This window comes from Sturnira hondurensis, unplaced genomic scaffold (genome assembly GCF_014824575.4).
Source record: "Sturnira hondurensis isolate 20B ecotype Veracruz unplaced genomic scaffold, ASM1482457v3 Scaffold0004271, whole genome shotgun sequence".
In the NCBI taxonomy this organism is placed as follows: domain Eukaryota; kingdom Metazoa; phylum Chordata; class Mammalia; order Chiroptera; family Phyllostomidae; genus Sturnira; species Sturnira hondurensis.
In genome coordinates, this window is record NW_028076902.1 from 568,878 (window position 1) to 586,686 (window position 17,809).

Below are 17,809 nucleotides of genomic sequence, written 5' to 3' on the forward strand. Positions count from 1 at the left end.
AAAGTGTGTAGTATGAGTTTATTTTTATTATGGGTCATCTTCAGGCCCTTCTCATCTTTCCTTTGGATTGCTTTTTTGGTCTGGCCTCCCATCTACCTTAGTGATCTTTTTGAAAACAAATTTGATCATGTAACTCTCTGCTTAAAAACCCTTCCAGATTTTGTTACCTAGATAATATACTTAAATTTCTCATAATGACAAACTAAGTCCTCTTTGACATGAACTCTGCCATTTTCAACAGTTTCCCCTTTCTTCACTGCACTCTGTAAACACTACCATTTCACACTTGGCAAATAGCTGAGGGGCAAGCTGTTGCTGTTTCAGACCCCTGTGGCTTCGTCCACAACCATCCTGACCTTATCTGCTTCCTGTACTTCCTCATCCCCTTCAAATGTACTCAGCTCCAAGGCTCAGGTGAAATACATATAACTCTGTATGAACCTTTCTAAATACCTCCAGGTTGAAGTAAGGACTTGTTTATTTTGGTTGGCCCCAATATATGGTGTGTCCCTGACTTTGTCAGAGCACTTACAACTTTGCTGGGCCAACCCGTGTACATTTTTGTTCCCGCTTCAGAGTGGGAAAAGCACAGTTCACACAGCAAGCATTTACTGTTCTTTTTAATTACTTAATATTTTTGAATTCTCAAAATTTTAATTACTTAAGTTTTAGAGTTCTATTCTGTTACTATGTTCAGAAAATCACATTACAGGATGATTCTTTAAAAAACTCATAACTAACTTGTTAACATTTTTCCTTTGTTTTCTTACTGCTTCTTGAAAAGACGTAGAGGATAGAGGCAGCCACATAAAATATCCAAATGAATAGATGATTATTCTTACACATTAGTATTTTCGGTAGACAGAACAAAATGTGTTACATGTTTTTAGTAACTTCATTTAGAGATACGCATTTTAAAAATTATTTTTAGGAGAAAGTTACTGTCATGAGCACCATTAATCCAACTAAGGACCTGTTGGCTGACTTGATTGGGTGCCAGCGACTTCCTGAAGACCAACGTAAAAAAGTGCACCAACTAAAGGACTTGTTGGACCAGATCCTAATGTTGGACCCAGCCAAACGAATTAGCATCAACCAGGCCCTACAGCATGCCTTTATCCAGGAAAAAATTTAAACGAGATGAAGAAGCTCCAATGGTTTGAGTAATTAAATACAAAGACTGAAGAAATTTCACAGCAGTTTATTAATGTATATAAACTTATAAATATTTCTCCAGCAAATTTGAGGAAGCATGATATATTTGAATTAACACCAAGGGTGATATTCTTTTAGAAATGTTAGTTAATCTGTTTTGTGTCTTATGTGAAATTTCACTGTAGAACTGTTTTAACTGCCAAGACTGCACAAAATTACAGTGCTAATGTATATGGTTGCAGTTCACATAAAAGACAAAAGCATCTGTTACAAAATAAGTAGTAATACTGGGTGGTTGATTTATTTTTAGCAGACTTGGCTTCATTTTGGTCTTCAGGTAAAATGGCCAGCATAAATGCTGTTTATATTCACATTTTCCTAGGTGTGTGTGTGCAGGCCACAGCAGCATGCCCTTGGTGTAGTCATTGCCGAAGGGGTCTGTTCCTTCTTGAGCCTGCCTGCAGGGACGGTCTCCTCTTTTAAGCAGGTTGTGTACAACATTCAGTACACTGAAGGTAAGCTAAACCATCAACATCACTGGTATTTTAAGATGTTATTTTATTGGAACAATTGACAAATGAGGATATTAGCTTTGTGGCAGAATTCCCTGCATGTGTGATAACTGATCTTGTTTTATTTTTTTGGCATTGCAACTGTGGCATAGTTACAATTTCTGTTCTATTCATCACATTTAAAATTTGAAGAGTATGCGCTTGATGGATAGAGCGCCTTCAGTGTACTGTTTCTTAATTAACTTTAATTTTTTTTAAATCAACTTGCTATAGACTTTATACATTTTGTTAAATACAGTTCCTAGTGACATAGAAACAATGCGTAGTTTTCATTTACTAAATTACAAATGTTGAGGCATAATTGAAAGTCCTCATTTAAAAGTTAGATAGACAACATAATGAAATTTTTAACTATTTGTATGTCATTTTGAAAGTGTACTGGTTTATGGTAAAAGTGTTTTTCATTTGTTCATTGTTTTCATTATTTGTGATCATGTTGTCTTTCAATACAGGCATAAACCTTCCACTCTTGAACAAAGCAGCTGCTTTTTAAAAGCGGTAATTGCTTCTTTACCTTTTATTTCTTTTGTAAATGAAGCTTTTCTTTAAGAATGTGACTTTAAAGTGTTGTCTATTGCATAAAACAGTTGACACTCACTTACTGTAAAGTGAAGATTGTTCTACTGCATGTGAAGTGGACCATGCAGATTTCTGTATGTTCTCAGTATGCATCACTAGATAATAAAGTCTTTTGTGAACAAGGCATTTGTAGCCATTTTTAAAAAATTTTGTCTTCAGTGCTGGTAAGTCAGGTAAACCATAAATAGTTAAAAGCAACCTTTCATTTCTTCCTTAAAATCTTAAACAGAATTAATGTGCTAATAAAGATGTAAACCTAGCCAAAAGTTTATTGTTTTATTAATAATTAGGATCCTAATTATTTCATCAAAATATTCTACAAATATTGTCAGCTTTCAGTGTAGTGAGATAATTCCTGTAGGTTATGGGGTATAAATCAGGATTTAACTAATGTTTCTGCTATTTTCTCACTTTTCCTTTTGATGGTGCGGAAAGAGAAAAAAGGAAAACGGGGCACAGGCCATTCAACGCCTTCTCCAAGGGGTCTGATTTGCTGAGACACCAGCTTCACCTTCCTAACAAGGTTATTTCTGACAGCATGTGTAGATAAACATTTAGCAACAGTTTAAAACAAAAATCATGTAAATCAGCTTGGTTTTGCAACACAAAGGAATTGTATTTTTAACATGGTAGAAGAAAATTTTCAGAAATTTATGTAATGTTTTCCATTTGGGTTTTAAGATTAATTCTTGTCTCCCAGAGGAGTATGGAAAGTAATCAGATTTTAGGAGCTTAAATAATATTTTTAAATTGTAAATGGGATTTTTTTATTCACCCAGGCACTAATTACAACAAGCATGCACATTTTGGTGCATTCAAGAATGGAAATCAGAATAGCAGCATTCTTCTGGTGGGTTTTGCTCCATTTAAAGACATGAAATGAACTACAGCCAGGAAGGTGATAGATGATATAATAAGCCAACTTTGACTCTATACCCCATCTCTTCACAATTTAGACTTACTTAAATAAATACAAGGTGGTGTTCATCTTCAGGTAGAGTGAAGCCTTGTAAATGAGGCATCACTGGTGCAGCTTTCTACCTTAAATGGAATGGGTAGAGATTTTCCCACCATTATTTACTTTATTTTGGTGATAATATGCTGCATATTCAAATCTTCGTAATTATTTTCACTCAGAATAACATATGATGCTTCTGGTGACTTTCATAGCTTCATTTTATATAATTAAGTAAGTTAACTTCCACTAGAAACAGTTCATCTTATGCCTTCAAAACTATTACATATTCTTTAAAAAACAAAGTTGCTTGTCACTTGTTCTTTGTGTTTTAGGTGCAGCTCAGTGGAAGATGATGACAACCAGAAGACATGAGCTAAGGTTTCTGTTCCATAAAAGATTTAAAAAAAAAAAAGAATCCTTCATTTAAGTTTTGTCAAGTTTTTTAGTTTTCAGCATTATGATTTGGGTTTCATTAATGTTTGGTACTTAGAATAGTAGTGCTATTGTGTTCATTTGTAAAGTGCTTGTTTGATCATGTTCCTGCCTCTTCCCCATCTTTCCTTCCCTAAAATAAAAGTAGTGGTCAAACTTAGTGGTGTAGAAGACTCTTGCATGGTGAGATTCCTTATGTAACACATAAGGAGTGTGTAACACATAAGGATCCACAAATTTGGTTCCTATGGATTATTAGGGAAACAGCAAATACCAAAATAGCATACATCAGAACTCAGTCTTTCACTTTAGGTTTCTTACCTCCTTGGCAAATCTGTAAAGATTTAAAAGAATAGAATGTAAAAGGATAGGAACTGGAATTTTGAGAATACTGTTCAACTCCTATTTAATACTCTATTCTCCAACTCTCCCTTCAGTAATTTGTTTTTGACGAGTGGTCCAGTCATGGTCTTAAAGGAAGCAAAATAGTTGGAGGCATTGTTAATTTTTCTTCCTAAGGGAGACGAGAGGTGATACACTGTAGATCTTTTATATGCTCGAATTAAGCATTCCTAGATTAATCTATTTGACAGGAACCCTACAAACAGTCTTTATGTATATGATACTAGAGCTCATAGTTTTCCTGAGGAAGCGATTTGGAACTCTGCAAGAGTTCTGTTAGATTGAGGTCATTTTGTGAATGATCTTTTAAAAGCCCACATTCATGTTTCAGAGTAGCTGTGTAGTTTTCAAATATAGTTATCTCATGAACTTTTTGCTTTGTTACATTTTATACCAAAAAGTGATAGCAAGTAAGTCAAGTGGTTGTCAGACTTCAAGGTTCGTAAGTCTTAGGACATAGCTCTTAAATATTTCATAATTCTTTATGTATTTTGGGGGAATAGTTGAGATTTTAGAAAGCATACACATTTTATTTATTTTTTAAAAAATATTTTATTTATTTATCTTTAGAGGGGAAGGGAAGGAGAGAGGAAGAGAAGCATCAATGTATGGTTGCTTCTCGTGCATCCCCTGCTGGGAACCTGCCCCTGCCGAGAACTGGCCTGCAACCCAGGCATGTGCCCTGACTGGGAATCAAACTGCGATCGTCTGGTTCACAGGCTCACGCTCAGTCCACTGAGCTACACCAGCCAGGGCAGCATACACATTTTAGACACCATTCTCTAGGTAACACTTATTGAAGGTTATCAGAAATTATGTTGGAATTTTAAGGCTTTGAAGGCATGGAGCATCTTGTCATAAATCTTGAGGCTGTCCCAGTACTTGTATTCATCCCTAAATCCTCCATATCATCTTGTTCCCAGTGCCTATCTCATTCCCCTCGAAATTACTTTTTTCCTCAAAATAATTTTTTGTTTTTTATTAAAAGAGTTTTTACTTACAACCGTTATAATTACCACTTTCTCCTAATTAATGAATACACAGGATATTTCTACAATATGAAAAATTTATGTTTTGTGGTATGTGGTAGAGGCAGTGAAATGTTGTGTTCTCAGATTTGTTCCATGTCTGAGAACAAATAACTTACTTTAATTGGACTTTGTCATCATTTTGTAGCAGAACTGTAGCTAGCTAGGTAGAACTAAAATCTCTGAAGTGAAACACAGAAATCACATACATGAACATTTAGGCCAAGTAGTTAAGGAATGCCCTTTTAAATCTTGGAGATAAGACAAGCCAAATATTCAAATATGTTGCTTCTTCCCTTAGTTATAATGACATCATTAGAAATTGGGTTCCATAAATTATTTCTTTTCTTCATAGTGTCCTAGTTCAAGCATATATTCAACATGAATTTTATCATGCTTCTCCTAGATGGAATGTCCTTATAGAAATGTTCGATACAAATTCATCTGTGTTTTTTACATGTTAATAATGTACACTAAATTGAGTTTTGAAATGTTTTCCAGTTATTTTGATAGATATCATCATGGCATCTTTAATTGTTCTTTTCCTTTTGTATATAGGGTAAGGGACTGTTCTTCTGAAGAATCTTTCCATTTAGTGATCAAGATACGGAAGCTGAAATCTGAAAATACTCACCATGTATTCTGTTTGTGATATCATTTGAACTGTAACTTGCATTTGAGCAGCAATGTTCCCAGTCAACTTATTGGGAAAACATAATAAAATATGCCACTTGTTACTGTCTCCTGATTTTTCCTTTGCTTGGTTATGTTGAGTTTTAGATTAAAGACACCATTTCTTACCTGATGTTTCTTGGGTGCTATTTCTTAGGTGGTGTTCACAGATATGCTTCAAAAAATATTCTGTGCTCAAACATGATTGGTAACTGCTGGGTTAAATTAAAGTTAAATATTTCTTTAAAAGTTCTCAGAAGACATTTGATGTGCTCTGTGAATCTCAGTGAAGAGGAAAGGTATGGAGGGAAGCTTACCAAACTACTGGGCAGAATCGACCCTTTCACAGAACTACAGCTCGGAAACACCCCTTTTAGTATGATTGTCCTTTTAGACATCAACATTTTCTGCAACAAGTGCAGAACATACACCAAAGGGTATTGTAAACCTGACCATTTTACATGTATTTTTATTTGATATTCTTAGTAATAGAAGCATAATAAGCAATGAGATAACGCCCTGTTCTATAGTGATTTAAATAAATGGCTTTGCCCTGACTGGTATGGCTCAGTGGATTGAGTACCAGACTGCAAACCAAGGGGTTTCGGGTTCAATTCCCAGTCAGAGCACATTGCCTAGGTTGCAGGCCAGGTCCCTAGCATGGGGTGTGGGAAAGGTGACCACATTGATGTTTCTGTCCCTCTTTCTCCCTCTTCCCCCTCTTTATAAAAGTAAATCAAAATTTAAAAAATGGCTTTGTTGCAGATGGGTTAGCCTGACTCTCAGTGTTCCCAATCTTTATTCTCTCCTCAGGAAATTTCTTGAGCTTTTGAAGAGTGAATGAAATACTTAGGATGTCCTGTGGATCTTTAACACATGCAAAGCCAGGATTGGAGGATGGAGGGCCAGAGTGTCTGGCTTTGTAGGATATCCTCCACCCAGCTGGAGCTGCCTGCCACTTAGGCCAGTAGACTAGTTCCGTCAAATCCTTATTTTTATTTATCTTTAGAGGGGGAGGAAAGGAGAGAGAGGGAGAAATGTCAATGTATGGTTGCCTCTTGCGTGTCCCCTGCTGGGAACTGGCCTGCAACCCAGGCATATGCCCTGAGGGGGAATCAACCCAAGATCCTTTGGTTCACAGGCCTGTGCTCAATCCACTGAGCTACACCAGCCAGGACAAAATCCTTATTTTTATAAGAAATAGAGCAAAAGGCAGTGGCTCTGGATAGCTTTGAAAAGACCCTGATTATAGTTTTCTGCGTGGGCTGGCAGAGGACTAAGAGCTACATAATTTTCTAAAGTGGCTGATAAGGGTCATGAGATCCTGCTTTTATTAGGGAAAGTAGTACGAGTAGTGTATTAGATTAGGGAGGGCAGAGCAAACTGAAGAGAAAAACGGCTTTTGTTTTAGGGCTCAGTTTAAACAGATTCCTGGCAACTAGTTTTACTAAGCATGACATTAAAAATTATTCCTTTCTAATTGAAATAAGCTGCTAATGTCATTTTTTACATAATTATATTTAGGGCAATTTTGGACTCATTGAAAATGATCTGGTAGGTAGGTGTTGCAGTAGCTTCTTTTTGTTTAGGTTTAATTGTATCCTAAATAAAGTAGTCTGGTGGTTTCCAGTAAGTAGTTTACCGGTACCTATCAGTACTGCCCTGCCCCCCACCCACCCACCCACTTAAAATCAATCCTTAGTGCATGATTAACCCCATGGAATCTCTAATAGACTGACCCCTTTCTACCTGTACCTCCAAAATGCCCCTCCCTACCTCCAGTTTTCCATCTCCCACGCTTACTCCCACTCCTGTTCTTACTACAATCCAAGGTTTGTGCCTGCTGGCGTGTGCCTTGTGAGAGGTGCGGCATTTTTAGTCTGGGTGAGTTGTTACTCCAGTGACAGTTAATTCAGTGCTGAGGCAGTTCCTTCTATTCAGTCCTGTGTCATCCCTACTTTTAAATCTTTTTTAAAAAATTAGCCACTTTATTTACTCCATGTATAAAAATATTTTTTATACATGAGATAAAAAATATTCTAGCCACCTTACAAATGAGGGAACTGAACAGATTAAGGACCCTGCCTGAGGTGTTAGAACTTGTTAAGTAGTAGAGCCTGGGTTTGAATTGAGCTGTCTGGCCATGGAGCCGGTGTTTGTAATTGCTATGTCATGCTTAAGAATCTTCAGTGATGGATCAAGTCTATCCCTTAGCCACTTGGAGGGGTATCTACTATAGTGGTTGTTCAGGATACAGTGGTGAACAGAACACTCATGTGTTTCCCAAAGATTTTACAAATAAAAATTGTATCACTTTAGTCCTAAGGGGATAAAATCCAAGCAGGTGAAGAAATAAATTAGAATGGGCGCAAAGGACTGGCAAATGAGGTTCAGGATTCAAATTGGAACTTTGAGGATGAGTGTAAAGAGTTGATAGAGAAGATCAGTGCCAACTGGAAAGTGAGTAAAAATACAAGTTCATAATTGTGTTATCCTGTGGAAGGGATATTGCACCACTTTGGGTAATGACATTAATTGTGTAGGATTTAGGTAAAATCATATAACAAGGTGTCCTGAAGAGTTACCTTCTATCACTGTGTTGATACGGTTCCAGAAAATTCTTTCAATTGAACGTAAAAATGAAGCACGCTTTCTTCCACCCCTGCCTGTAAGAAAACTGAGCCTTACTCTTTTACTAAAGATAGGGCAAATACAGTTGCTCTACTCAACATGAATTATGCTTTAATTCATTTCATGCATCCCTAATACAAATATTTCATCTTATTTGGGAGGATGACACACAGAAGATCCCTGGCTGCCTTTGTGTGTGGGATTGAGGAGAGGGAGAATCCTTTTACTTTTCATGTTTACCTTTGGGTAATGTTTTAAGTTTTAATCATAGCTTTATTTTAATGTTTAAGAAAAACTACATTCACCAACCATTCACTAAAACCAAAGCACACTACCTGTCCCCCCAAATATCCAAACTCTAAGTGTGTTACATGAAGTTTTTCTTTTGCAGGGTTTGCAAGTGTGATCTGAGAAACCACCTGCATTAAAATTGTCTGAGATGGAGTGCCCAGGCCCTGCTCCCAAAGATTGTTTCTGTAAGCCTGCAATAGAATCCGGCATTCAACTTTTTTGTTTCCTTGATTCTTGGGGGCAGTGTCAATCAGTAGTTTCCCTTTTCACCAGTTCATGAGTTAAGCTTTAGCTTATTTTGAGTTTCAACTAACCAAGGGTAAGACTTCAAGCAACAAAGAGCCTTGGGGTTGAGATGTGAGTTTCATTAACCTGAGATTCTGGCTGCCCAGTAGACAGTAACTTTTCCCATTTTTCCTTGGACATTGAAAAACAATTAGATCTGGGAGGGATGAGGGGGCAATGGGGAAAGAAGAAGGGTAAAGTCAAAGAACATGTATGAAAGAGGCATGGACAAAGACAATTGGGGGGGGGTGAGGGAGGACCGAATGTGGAAGGTAGGGGTGGGCAGGGCAGGGGAGAGTAATGGGGGAAAAATGAGGACAACTGTAATTGAACAACAATAAAAAAATACTAACTATTAGATGTGAGTAAAGAGGGTTGTTTCATTCCTAAACCTACAGTTAGGCCCCCAAAGAGACTTGATCTTATTTTCAAATGACAAAGGGCCTGGGAAATGGAAAGTTTTTTTCACAGCAGAACCTCAAGGATTTGTTAACCTCAAGGATTAACAAAGCAGCAACTTATTTTGCTTTTAATGGCCAAATACCTAAGGATATATCAAAACAATAGACAAAAGAGATTTTAGAGACAAGAAAGAAAAGGTAACAATGGGAATAATTTTTTTAAATCACTGGTAGAGATAATTAACTCTTATGTGTATATAATTGAACACAGGAATAACTATAGCAGCAATAAGTCAACTATACCATTTATTGATGATGGAATTATACTGGGAAACAGTCACAACAAAAGAATGATCTTTTGAGTGGAACAGTTTACTAAGTAAAATGTTTTGAAATATAACATGCAAAAGATTATCTAATATGTAACCTTGGGTTGATACATAGACTGATCTCAGCAGTGGTTTCACAGGTTCCACTCCCTGAGCACATCAAGTAATTTGTGTGCTTGTGCGTGTTTAATACCTGCATCTCGAAATGGTGAGCCATTTTCAGCTGGGCTTCTTGGGATGAATTTGCTTACATCGAGTTGTAAAGGGAGAGATGCTATTTTTGCTCAATGGGTGAGCACTTACCCTTAGCTATAAATGAAGGTGATAAACAGTATCGCTTTTGAATACAGAATGGTCTGCTCAATACTATGTGTTTTCGGTAAAGTTTCTTTTTGGTCCTTGGTGCCTTGATTTCTTCTGTGTGATTTTCAGGAAAAGACAAATTTATGGGTGAAACTGGTATTAGAGACCTTGGTGGCAGACAAGGTCTTGCTGAGACCACTTTAACCAGTGATTGAGTTGTTTGGGCAGAAGTGGGATTGGTTGAGAGTTCTTGGCATGGATTTAAAATGGAGCTTTTGGGATTCTTGAAGGCATCATAAGTTGCCATCAAATGTTTTGTTGTGGATGAACCTTTTAGAGATGGTGGTTTAGAATTCCATTTAGAGTTGCCAGCACTGCTCCAATTCCATTGTGAAGCATTTTGTTCAAGCTTGTAAGAATCAGAATTATTTTTTCTTTTTTCTCTAGTTTTATCTACACATGTTGTCTGAAGACTTACAGAGTCAGAAAGTTTGGGCTGTCTCAGTTTTGGTATAGTTTTGGAGGAAGAGGGTCGTTCAGGAGCTGCTGGCGTGCAGAACGTAGTTTGTAGTCTTGGCCTCTCTTTTTGTATAGTCGTATGTTGTAATCGTTCCAATTCCAATAAACGAGTTATCAAATGTTCAATACAGCTTTCTGGAGATTCCACTGTTGCTTTCCAATTTTCAGATTTTGAGAGGGCTAATTTGTGCAAGTCCAGAGTATTGAAAGGAGGAGGGAGAAAATCAGGATATGGAAATACTTCACTTGGTTCTTCTGTGAAAGATTCTTCAACATTTTCTATTGCTTCTGGCTTTAAGTTCAGGTCCATCTTTTTAAAATAGCTGAGTAAAGTATCACTTGCCTTTTCATTTTCTGATAAATCACTTTCATCTGTTAAGTTTTCTTCTACACTGCTGTTTCCGTATTTCACATTCCAATTTGGAGCAGATAAAGTTTCACCATTGTTGTTTTCTATAGTTGGACATAAATTAACATGAGCCTCATTTCTGTCTTTAAAAAAGTCTCCGTCGGCATAGGGCCAGCAGAGACCTACTGATGTCGGCAGTTCAGAGTAAGAACCAACTTGCTTATCAACTGGAGCACTTGTTAGTGAGTGGTTCAGAGTGAAGAACTTTATGGGATTGTTGGTTGTATTAAAGCCAATTTCCATAGAAGGTTTTTTGAAATCCCTTAAAAATGATTTAATTAATGAATGGCTGGTTGACCAAAATTAAAATGCTATTAAATAAGAATGAATAAGTAACCTTTATTTAAGACTGGTTAATGTTTAGTTCCTAATGGCTATCTATCTATCTATCTTAACAGAATATGTTAACTTTCAAATATGCTCTTATTCTATACAACTATATACACTCTAAACTATCAATTAAAATATTAATGGGGCATCACCTTATCATGCATATAACGAAGTCATTATAACTACAAATGGCTAACTGTGGCTAGGAATGGCCACTAGGTTAAAAGTGGTCAATTATATCTATTTGCCTATAAACACTTTGTGCGTACATTTATGCTGTCTGAGAAGGAGGCTTTCCAACTCAGTCTGCAATTATAGTGAAATGTTATTAGCCCAAAATTAGATAGAAGGAAACTCTTAAAGAACACAGTAGGCTACTTACTGGATAAAGGGTTTTACTTTGTGGTCACTGTGGTTTTTAAAAATTATTCTAACAGAAAAGGAATCAAAATAATGTATATCAAACAAAAATTACCCCAGATATAGTCCACAGTAATTTTCATCTGATGGTGCTTTTTTGCTTTAGGAGCAAATACTTCTGGGTATTATATTAAAATGAAACCGCAAAAAAGCCAAGCCACAGAATATTCAGTTTATTTTACTTTTTAAAATAGAAATACTGACATTCAAAGATTTGATCCACTAATTGGATCAGTGGATTGAGTGCTGGCCTCGGAACAAAACAACTGAGGTTCGATTCCCAGTCAGAGAATTCCATGCCTGGGTTGCAGGCCAGTTCCCAGCAGGGGGCCCTAAAAGGCAACCACATATTGATATTTCTCTCCCTCTCTCCTTCCCTTCCTCTCTAAAAATAAATAAAATCTTAAAAAAAATTAATCCTGTTGTGATGTGTGTATACACATCACAACAGGATTAATTTTTTATATATACATCATATATGATATATATATCACAACAGGATTGTTTATATATATACATCATATTATATACATCATATATACATATATATATGTATACATATATCTACATATACATAGACACATATTATATGTGTCTCTTTCTCTCTCTCTCTATATATATATACATACATAATGAAATATATATTCCATTTAGCTTTTAAAGCCAGTTTACCATTTCTACAGAAAATGGTAAAAATTTATGCATTTACTTAAATATTAGGTATACTGACTTGCCTTTGAAAAAACCACAGGAAAACCACTTAAACCTACAGTTGGTAATAGGCACAATCCATGTCATGCAGTAAAAAGAACAGGGGTCTGGAGATAAAAGACCAAGGTTTGGCCCCTTGGCCACCAGGGAGCATAATGGAAAGGAGAATACCTTGGAGGTGATCTAAGAAATAAGGTGATTGATTAAATGAATGGACTTTGCAAAAATGTTAAACACTGAATGAAAATTACTGTTACTTTGATTCTTTACTTGTCGATGGTATATTGAGGAGAAAAATCTCCATAATAAAATATTTCACTGATATCAAGTTTTCAACTCTGGTTGAAATATTACTAGGCCTTCCAGTATCAACAGCAATATTATTAGGCCTTCCCAGTATTAACAGCAAATTCCTAACAAACATATTCTTCTGTTTAGTCCTGACAACAACCCCATGAAATAGGCACTCTTATTTTCTACCTTTTATTGGCAAGGAAACTAAGGCAAGGCTGGTTAAGGTCACACATCTAGAAAATGGCAGAGCTGAGACTGAAACCCAGGTGGTGGGATCCCATGTCTGCGGTCCTAGCCTGCACTCTGCTGTTTGCTCTTCTGCTAGTTAGTTGGACAGAATTAATTTCATCTGACCTCTTACCGTGAAATCCTTGTTCCCAGCTGAGTTCATTCTAGTAAACCTAGCCTTGCCTATTTCCATAAGCTTCAACATTCCCTTAGGGCATTAATCAGTGCAACCCTTTAGCACTTTCTGATTTCACCCTTCAAAGTTTAGCAGTGGGTGAGTTTATTCAGAGCCTCTGATTGCTGCTATCAAATGAACCACCCTATTGTCAAAACCAGATACAAAAAAAAGGAATAGAACTCAAGTCCATTAAATAATATTCTGTATATAAAAGTGACACATACGGTGTTCAATAAATAATAATTTCCAAATAACAGCAACCTGTATTTTTAAGAATCATTATTGCTGATTCTAATGCCCACTAAAGTTTTAAGAACCAAAAAATAAGAATTCAAATCCTGTAAAGTCTCAGAAGCAATATCCTGTTGTGGTTATGAGCACAAATCAAGCTACTTTTATATTCTGGTACTACCATTCATTAATTGTATGACTTTGAGCAAATTATTTAACTTGTCATCTGGCCTCAATGTCCTCATCTATAAAACAGGGATGATGATAACAGTACCTACCTTATAGGATTGTTGAGAGGATTAAATGAGTCAATACATATAAGAAATTATTTCTAGCACATAGAATATTACAATACCTTCTTATTACAAGTCCTTTTTTCTTCAGTGAGAAGTCTAGACTCTCACCCACCTAAACCCTTACTGTAACAGCACAGTAAACTCTCAATGACCACAGAATGATGATCTCTGTAGTGTCTGTCAGCCACTGTCTACTTTAGGGTGAGTCTATGATTTCCCACTATTTGCACACACTACTTTTTTGTGGTTCTTTTTTGTCCTAATACTTCAGATAAGTAGTTAACTTATCTATATTTAAATTTATTACACTAATTTAGGAGCTTACAAAAATATCCTCTTACCTGTTATCCATGGTACTTCCTTTGTTAAGAGGATAACTCCATAACTGACATATCCTATTCTGATTAACAGAAAAGCCATGGACAACATTTTAGCAACTGCATGCATTTTTAAAATAATGAAAATAATGAAATAATAAAATAATGAAATCCTAAAATAATGAAATAATAAAAGTAAAAAAGTGTTATTCCCTAAATAATACTTTAGGAAAAAATGATGAATAAAACCCCACCTGTGTTTTTTTGTGAGCATTATCTGACAAATTCAGCTCTAGCATCAGTTGCTCTACTGGAATCTCCAAATGGCTCTATAAAGCAACAGACTTTTAAACACAGTATATCTCTGTTCCCTACTCCTGTTCTAAGGCTATATAGTTGTTGTAACTAAGGAATATATAGTTTCATCTAAGAAATATATAGTAAAATCCTGTAATACTCCCTTATCATTTGTTTTTACTGACATCAGCAAGAATTAGTATAATCTTATAAGTACTAACTGTACAGTGTTAACTATGAGCCTTGAATATTATTAAGATGATCATATTCAACTAACAGTGAAGTGTTTTATATTTTGATCCAAAAAAGTAAACGAAAAATTAATTTTCTCACTACTTCAAAACAAAATATTAACCATTTCAACTGCTTTAAGATACCTTAATGGCTGAGACCATTTTCCTTCTGGCAATGACTAGAAAACACTATATTCACTACAAAGTTAATTTCCATTTATAGAATTGTATATTGAAAAAATTTAACATATCCCTGGCTTGTGTGACTCAGTTAGTTGGAGCTTTGTTCTGTGTACCAAAATGTTGCCAGTTCAATTCCTGCTCAGGGCATAGCCAGGTTTCAGGTTTGATACCTGTTGGGGCGCATATAAGAAGGCAACCAATTGATGTTTCTCTCTCACATTGATGTTTCTCTCTCTCTCTCTCTCTCTCTCTCTCTCTCTCCCTTCCTGTTTTTAGAAAGCAATGAAAAAAAATATCCCTGGGTAAGGATTTAAAAAAAGAAAAAAACTAAAGGACACATGGACAAAACCGAGGTGGTGAGGGTGGGGGGAATCAGGTGGGGGGAGTGGGGATGGCTGGGGTGGGGGGTAGTGGTGGGTGGGGGATACATGCAGGAAAAAAATAATAAAATATTAATTTAATGATCAATTTGCAGTCCTGTAAAAAACTAATGGCTTTCACTTGATTAAAGAACTCTACAGAAATGAAATATAAAGTTTAACTTTGAGGAAAGATTTTTTAAAGAACATACAAATAATTGTAAAATAATGTTTTCTGAATTATTTAAAGCCAAACATTTATCCTTACCTTGTTACTTTTGCCTGAAAAAATGTACATAAAAATAACAATTAATAGTTACATAAAGCTCGTTATACTAAAAACAACCCCCCTTTAATATGAATGGTTATTCATATTATACAAGTGAATATAACTTTTCATATATTTATAAATACAAGTATAAATACACACATCTAGGATTTCTTACCACCTGCTGCACTATCCCTTCCAGCTGGGAGGTTTTTATTTTCAGGATCAGGTACTTCTGAATCCAAAGTCCAGTGAGATAAATTCTAAAACAATATTTGTTTTAGGATAAACTTAATATGAAAATTCTAAAAGCTTAAGTACATAATATTACATGTCCTTTGGGTAAAGTGTAAAAAAAGACACAAGGCTTCATGAGTCTCCCCCACCACCAATAAGGGTACTACCAGCTATTCTCAGCTTGATTACAATTATTAGTCAGGAAATGGAAAGGCTTTTGCAATAATTTATGGCTTTGCTCTCATTTTGTTAAAAATAATGGCACATCAGTTTTCAGAATTGAGTTAAAAATATAATAAAATATCCACTTCATTGTGTCTCTGGTACATAATGGCAAATTCACCAAATCTTCTACATCTGAGTACCAGATCTGAAAGCCTATAAAATCTTTCCATCAACCAAAGAAAATTCTCTAATCTTCACATTATACTCAACATTGAACAGCCCACTACTCATTCTGGACTACAGTTGTTGAGAAACACTCAGGAAGTACTCAAAAGAAAGTCAAAAAATGAGTCAGAAAATGTACCAACATTGATTGAGTATTTATATTCCAGACATTATGCTGAATGCTATGGGTAAAAGTGTGGGATGTGGAAGACAGGATTGTAATAATTTATCCTGGAAAAGGAAACATGAAGAGGTGATTAGTTAATTTTTTTAAAAAGCAAATTTTTTAGGAACAAACTCAGTTGTATTCTATCTCAAATGAGGAAATCCTTTGTAAATTAAACTCTAAGCAATACACAAATAAAATGTCAGGTAGCATTAGGTGTCATCTCCACAGTAAGAACAGGAGGAACAGGGAGACATAACCCCACATATAGAACGAAGATTTAACAGATCCACAAGGATCATCTCCTGATAGGAAGGAGAGCTGAACCTTGGAAGGTAGGCTGTAGATTTTCTTTCTCTGGTAGCGTCTGAAAAATAAAATTAGTTAATTATTCTCTGCTCTGAAGTAATATGTTTTAGGTGTAGTCTCTATGTAAGACTTACCTGGGGAGCTTTTTAAAAATAATACTCTGAATTCTCATTCAGTAGGATGAAGATATAGCCCAGTTATTTGTATTTTTAAAATGTCCCTGACATTCTTGAGCTCCTTTCAGCTATATCTGTAACCCTGGTACACTTATGTGCAAAACAACATGTGAGAACTATGCTTAAATTCGCATGGTCCAGGAAAGCTGATGAACTGTGCTGTTGAGATCATGCAATCAAATTAATGTAACCAAGTTTGTCAACTGGTAAAGAAGGTCATTGTCAGCCACCCATGAAGCCAACTAGAGTGCAAACTTCTTACAGGTTGGGAATTGGTCATTCTTTTTGACAACCCACCTGCTTTACCAATATTTCCCACAAAATACGTGTGAGAAAATAAAGCAAAATCCAATGGTAATTAGAAACATCCCAAGATGTGGAGAGAAGCTAGTTGATTTTGCCTTTGTTACAAGAAACAAAATTTTTCCATTTTATATTCCAAATGTGTCAAGAGGAAAACTCAGACAAACTGCTCACAGAAAGGGATCTCAGCAGTAAGATTCAATGGGGTTTAGATCTTAACCAATGGGAGCTGCTGCCCAAATATCCAAGGCCAGTAGCATCTGCCATACCTCATGAGAGATGTCTGACACACGCAGGTTGGTGCTGAAGTTCTCACCATTTCTTCTCCCCATTTTGCTGGTTTGTTTCCTTAAAATCCTATACAGGTCGTGGAACAGGCACATTTATGGGTAAGGTACAACACTGATCTTTAAAAAGCATGAACTTTGGCTTCCCATCTAAAGGAGGTATAAAAATTATTTGGAAAGTAGAAGAAAGGGACTGTGAGGGTAGGGTGGGGATATGATGTAAAATCAACCAAAATCAAGGGGCAATCCAGACAAAAAAAGAGTAGGTGGGGCATAGAAAACAGCACATAGATCTAACGGACGGAAGGTTAGGCAATTAAGGTCTAAGGTGACGAAGGAGATAAAATGCAGATTAGAAAAATATGGAGAATTATCTGGAACCTATAAAGCAGGGTCACGAACTCTGCTTTTAATCACTCAAAACAGGCGCTCCATCTGAAAAGAGGATCAACCCACAAACTGGCAGGGCAAGAGCCCCGTGAACGTTTCAGAGACACTAAAAGGTCCAGAGGATCGGACACTACTTTCCACCAGTTTACTGTCTCCTAGAGGGGAAGGTGTATCCTGAAAAAAATGGAAAACACGGTTCTGGCAAGTTTTTAATCAGTGGGCAGTGACCCACCTGCTCTA

At 36.1% G+C, this 17,809-nt stretch overlaps 2 protein-coding genes across 12 annotated transcripts in view; one reads left to right on the forward strand and one right to left on the reverse strand.

Annotated features, from left to right (window-relative positions):
* The window catches only part of PRP4K (pre-mRNA processing factor kinase PRP4K), a 37,426-nt gene extending 31,561 nt beyond the window's left edge, over positions 1 to 5,865 (forward strand). For 2 of the 11 annotated variants that reach the window (XM_037045334.1, XM_037045345.1), the window contains exons 15-16: positions 932 to 3,642; positions 5,685 to 5,865. In XM_037045334.1, the coding sequence (XP_036901229.1) occupies positions 932 to 1,135 (204 nt within the window). In that variant the 3' untranslated portion in view covers positions 1,136 to 3,642; positions 5,685 to 5,865. The remainder of the gene's footprint in view (positions 1 to 931; positions 3,643 to 5,684) is intronic. The other 9 variants (XM_037045344.1, XM_037045337.1, XM_037045342.1 and 6 more) reach the window with 9 other exon arrangements.
* A 3,887-nt stretch (positions 5,866 to 9,752) lies between these two features.
* FAM217A (family with sequence similarity 217 member A) lies at positions 9,753 to 17,254 on the reverse strand. Its single transcript, XM_037045346.1, has 6 exons — positions 17,162 to 17,254; positions 15,490 to 15,574; positions 15,312 to 15,325; positions 14,226 to 14,300; positions 13,996 to 14,054; positions 9,753 to 11,228 (listed from the first exon to the last, which is right to left on the reverse strand). Exons 1-6 carry the CDS (start codon positions 17,222 to 17,224, stop codon positions 10,010 to 10,012), a joined length of 1,515 nt encoding a protein of 504 aa, XP_036901241.1. The 5' UTR covers positions 17,225 to 17,254; the 3' UTR covers positions 9,753 to 10,009.
* Positions 17,255 to 17,809: the final 555 nt, after the last annotated feature.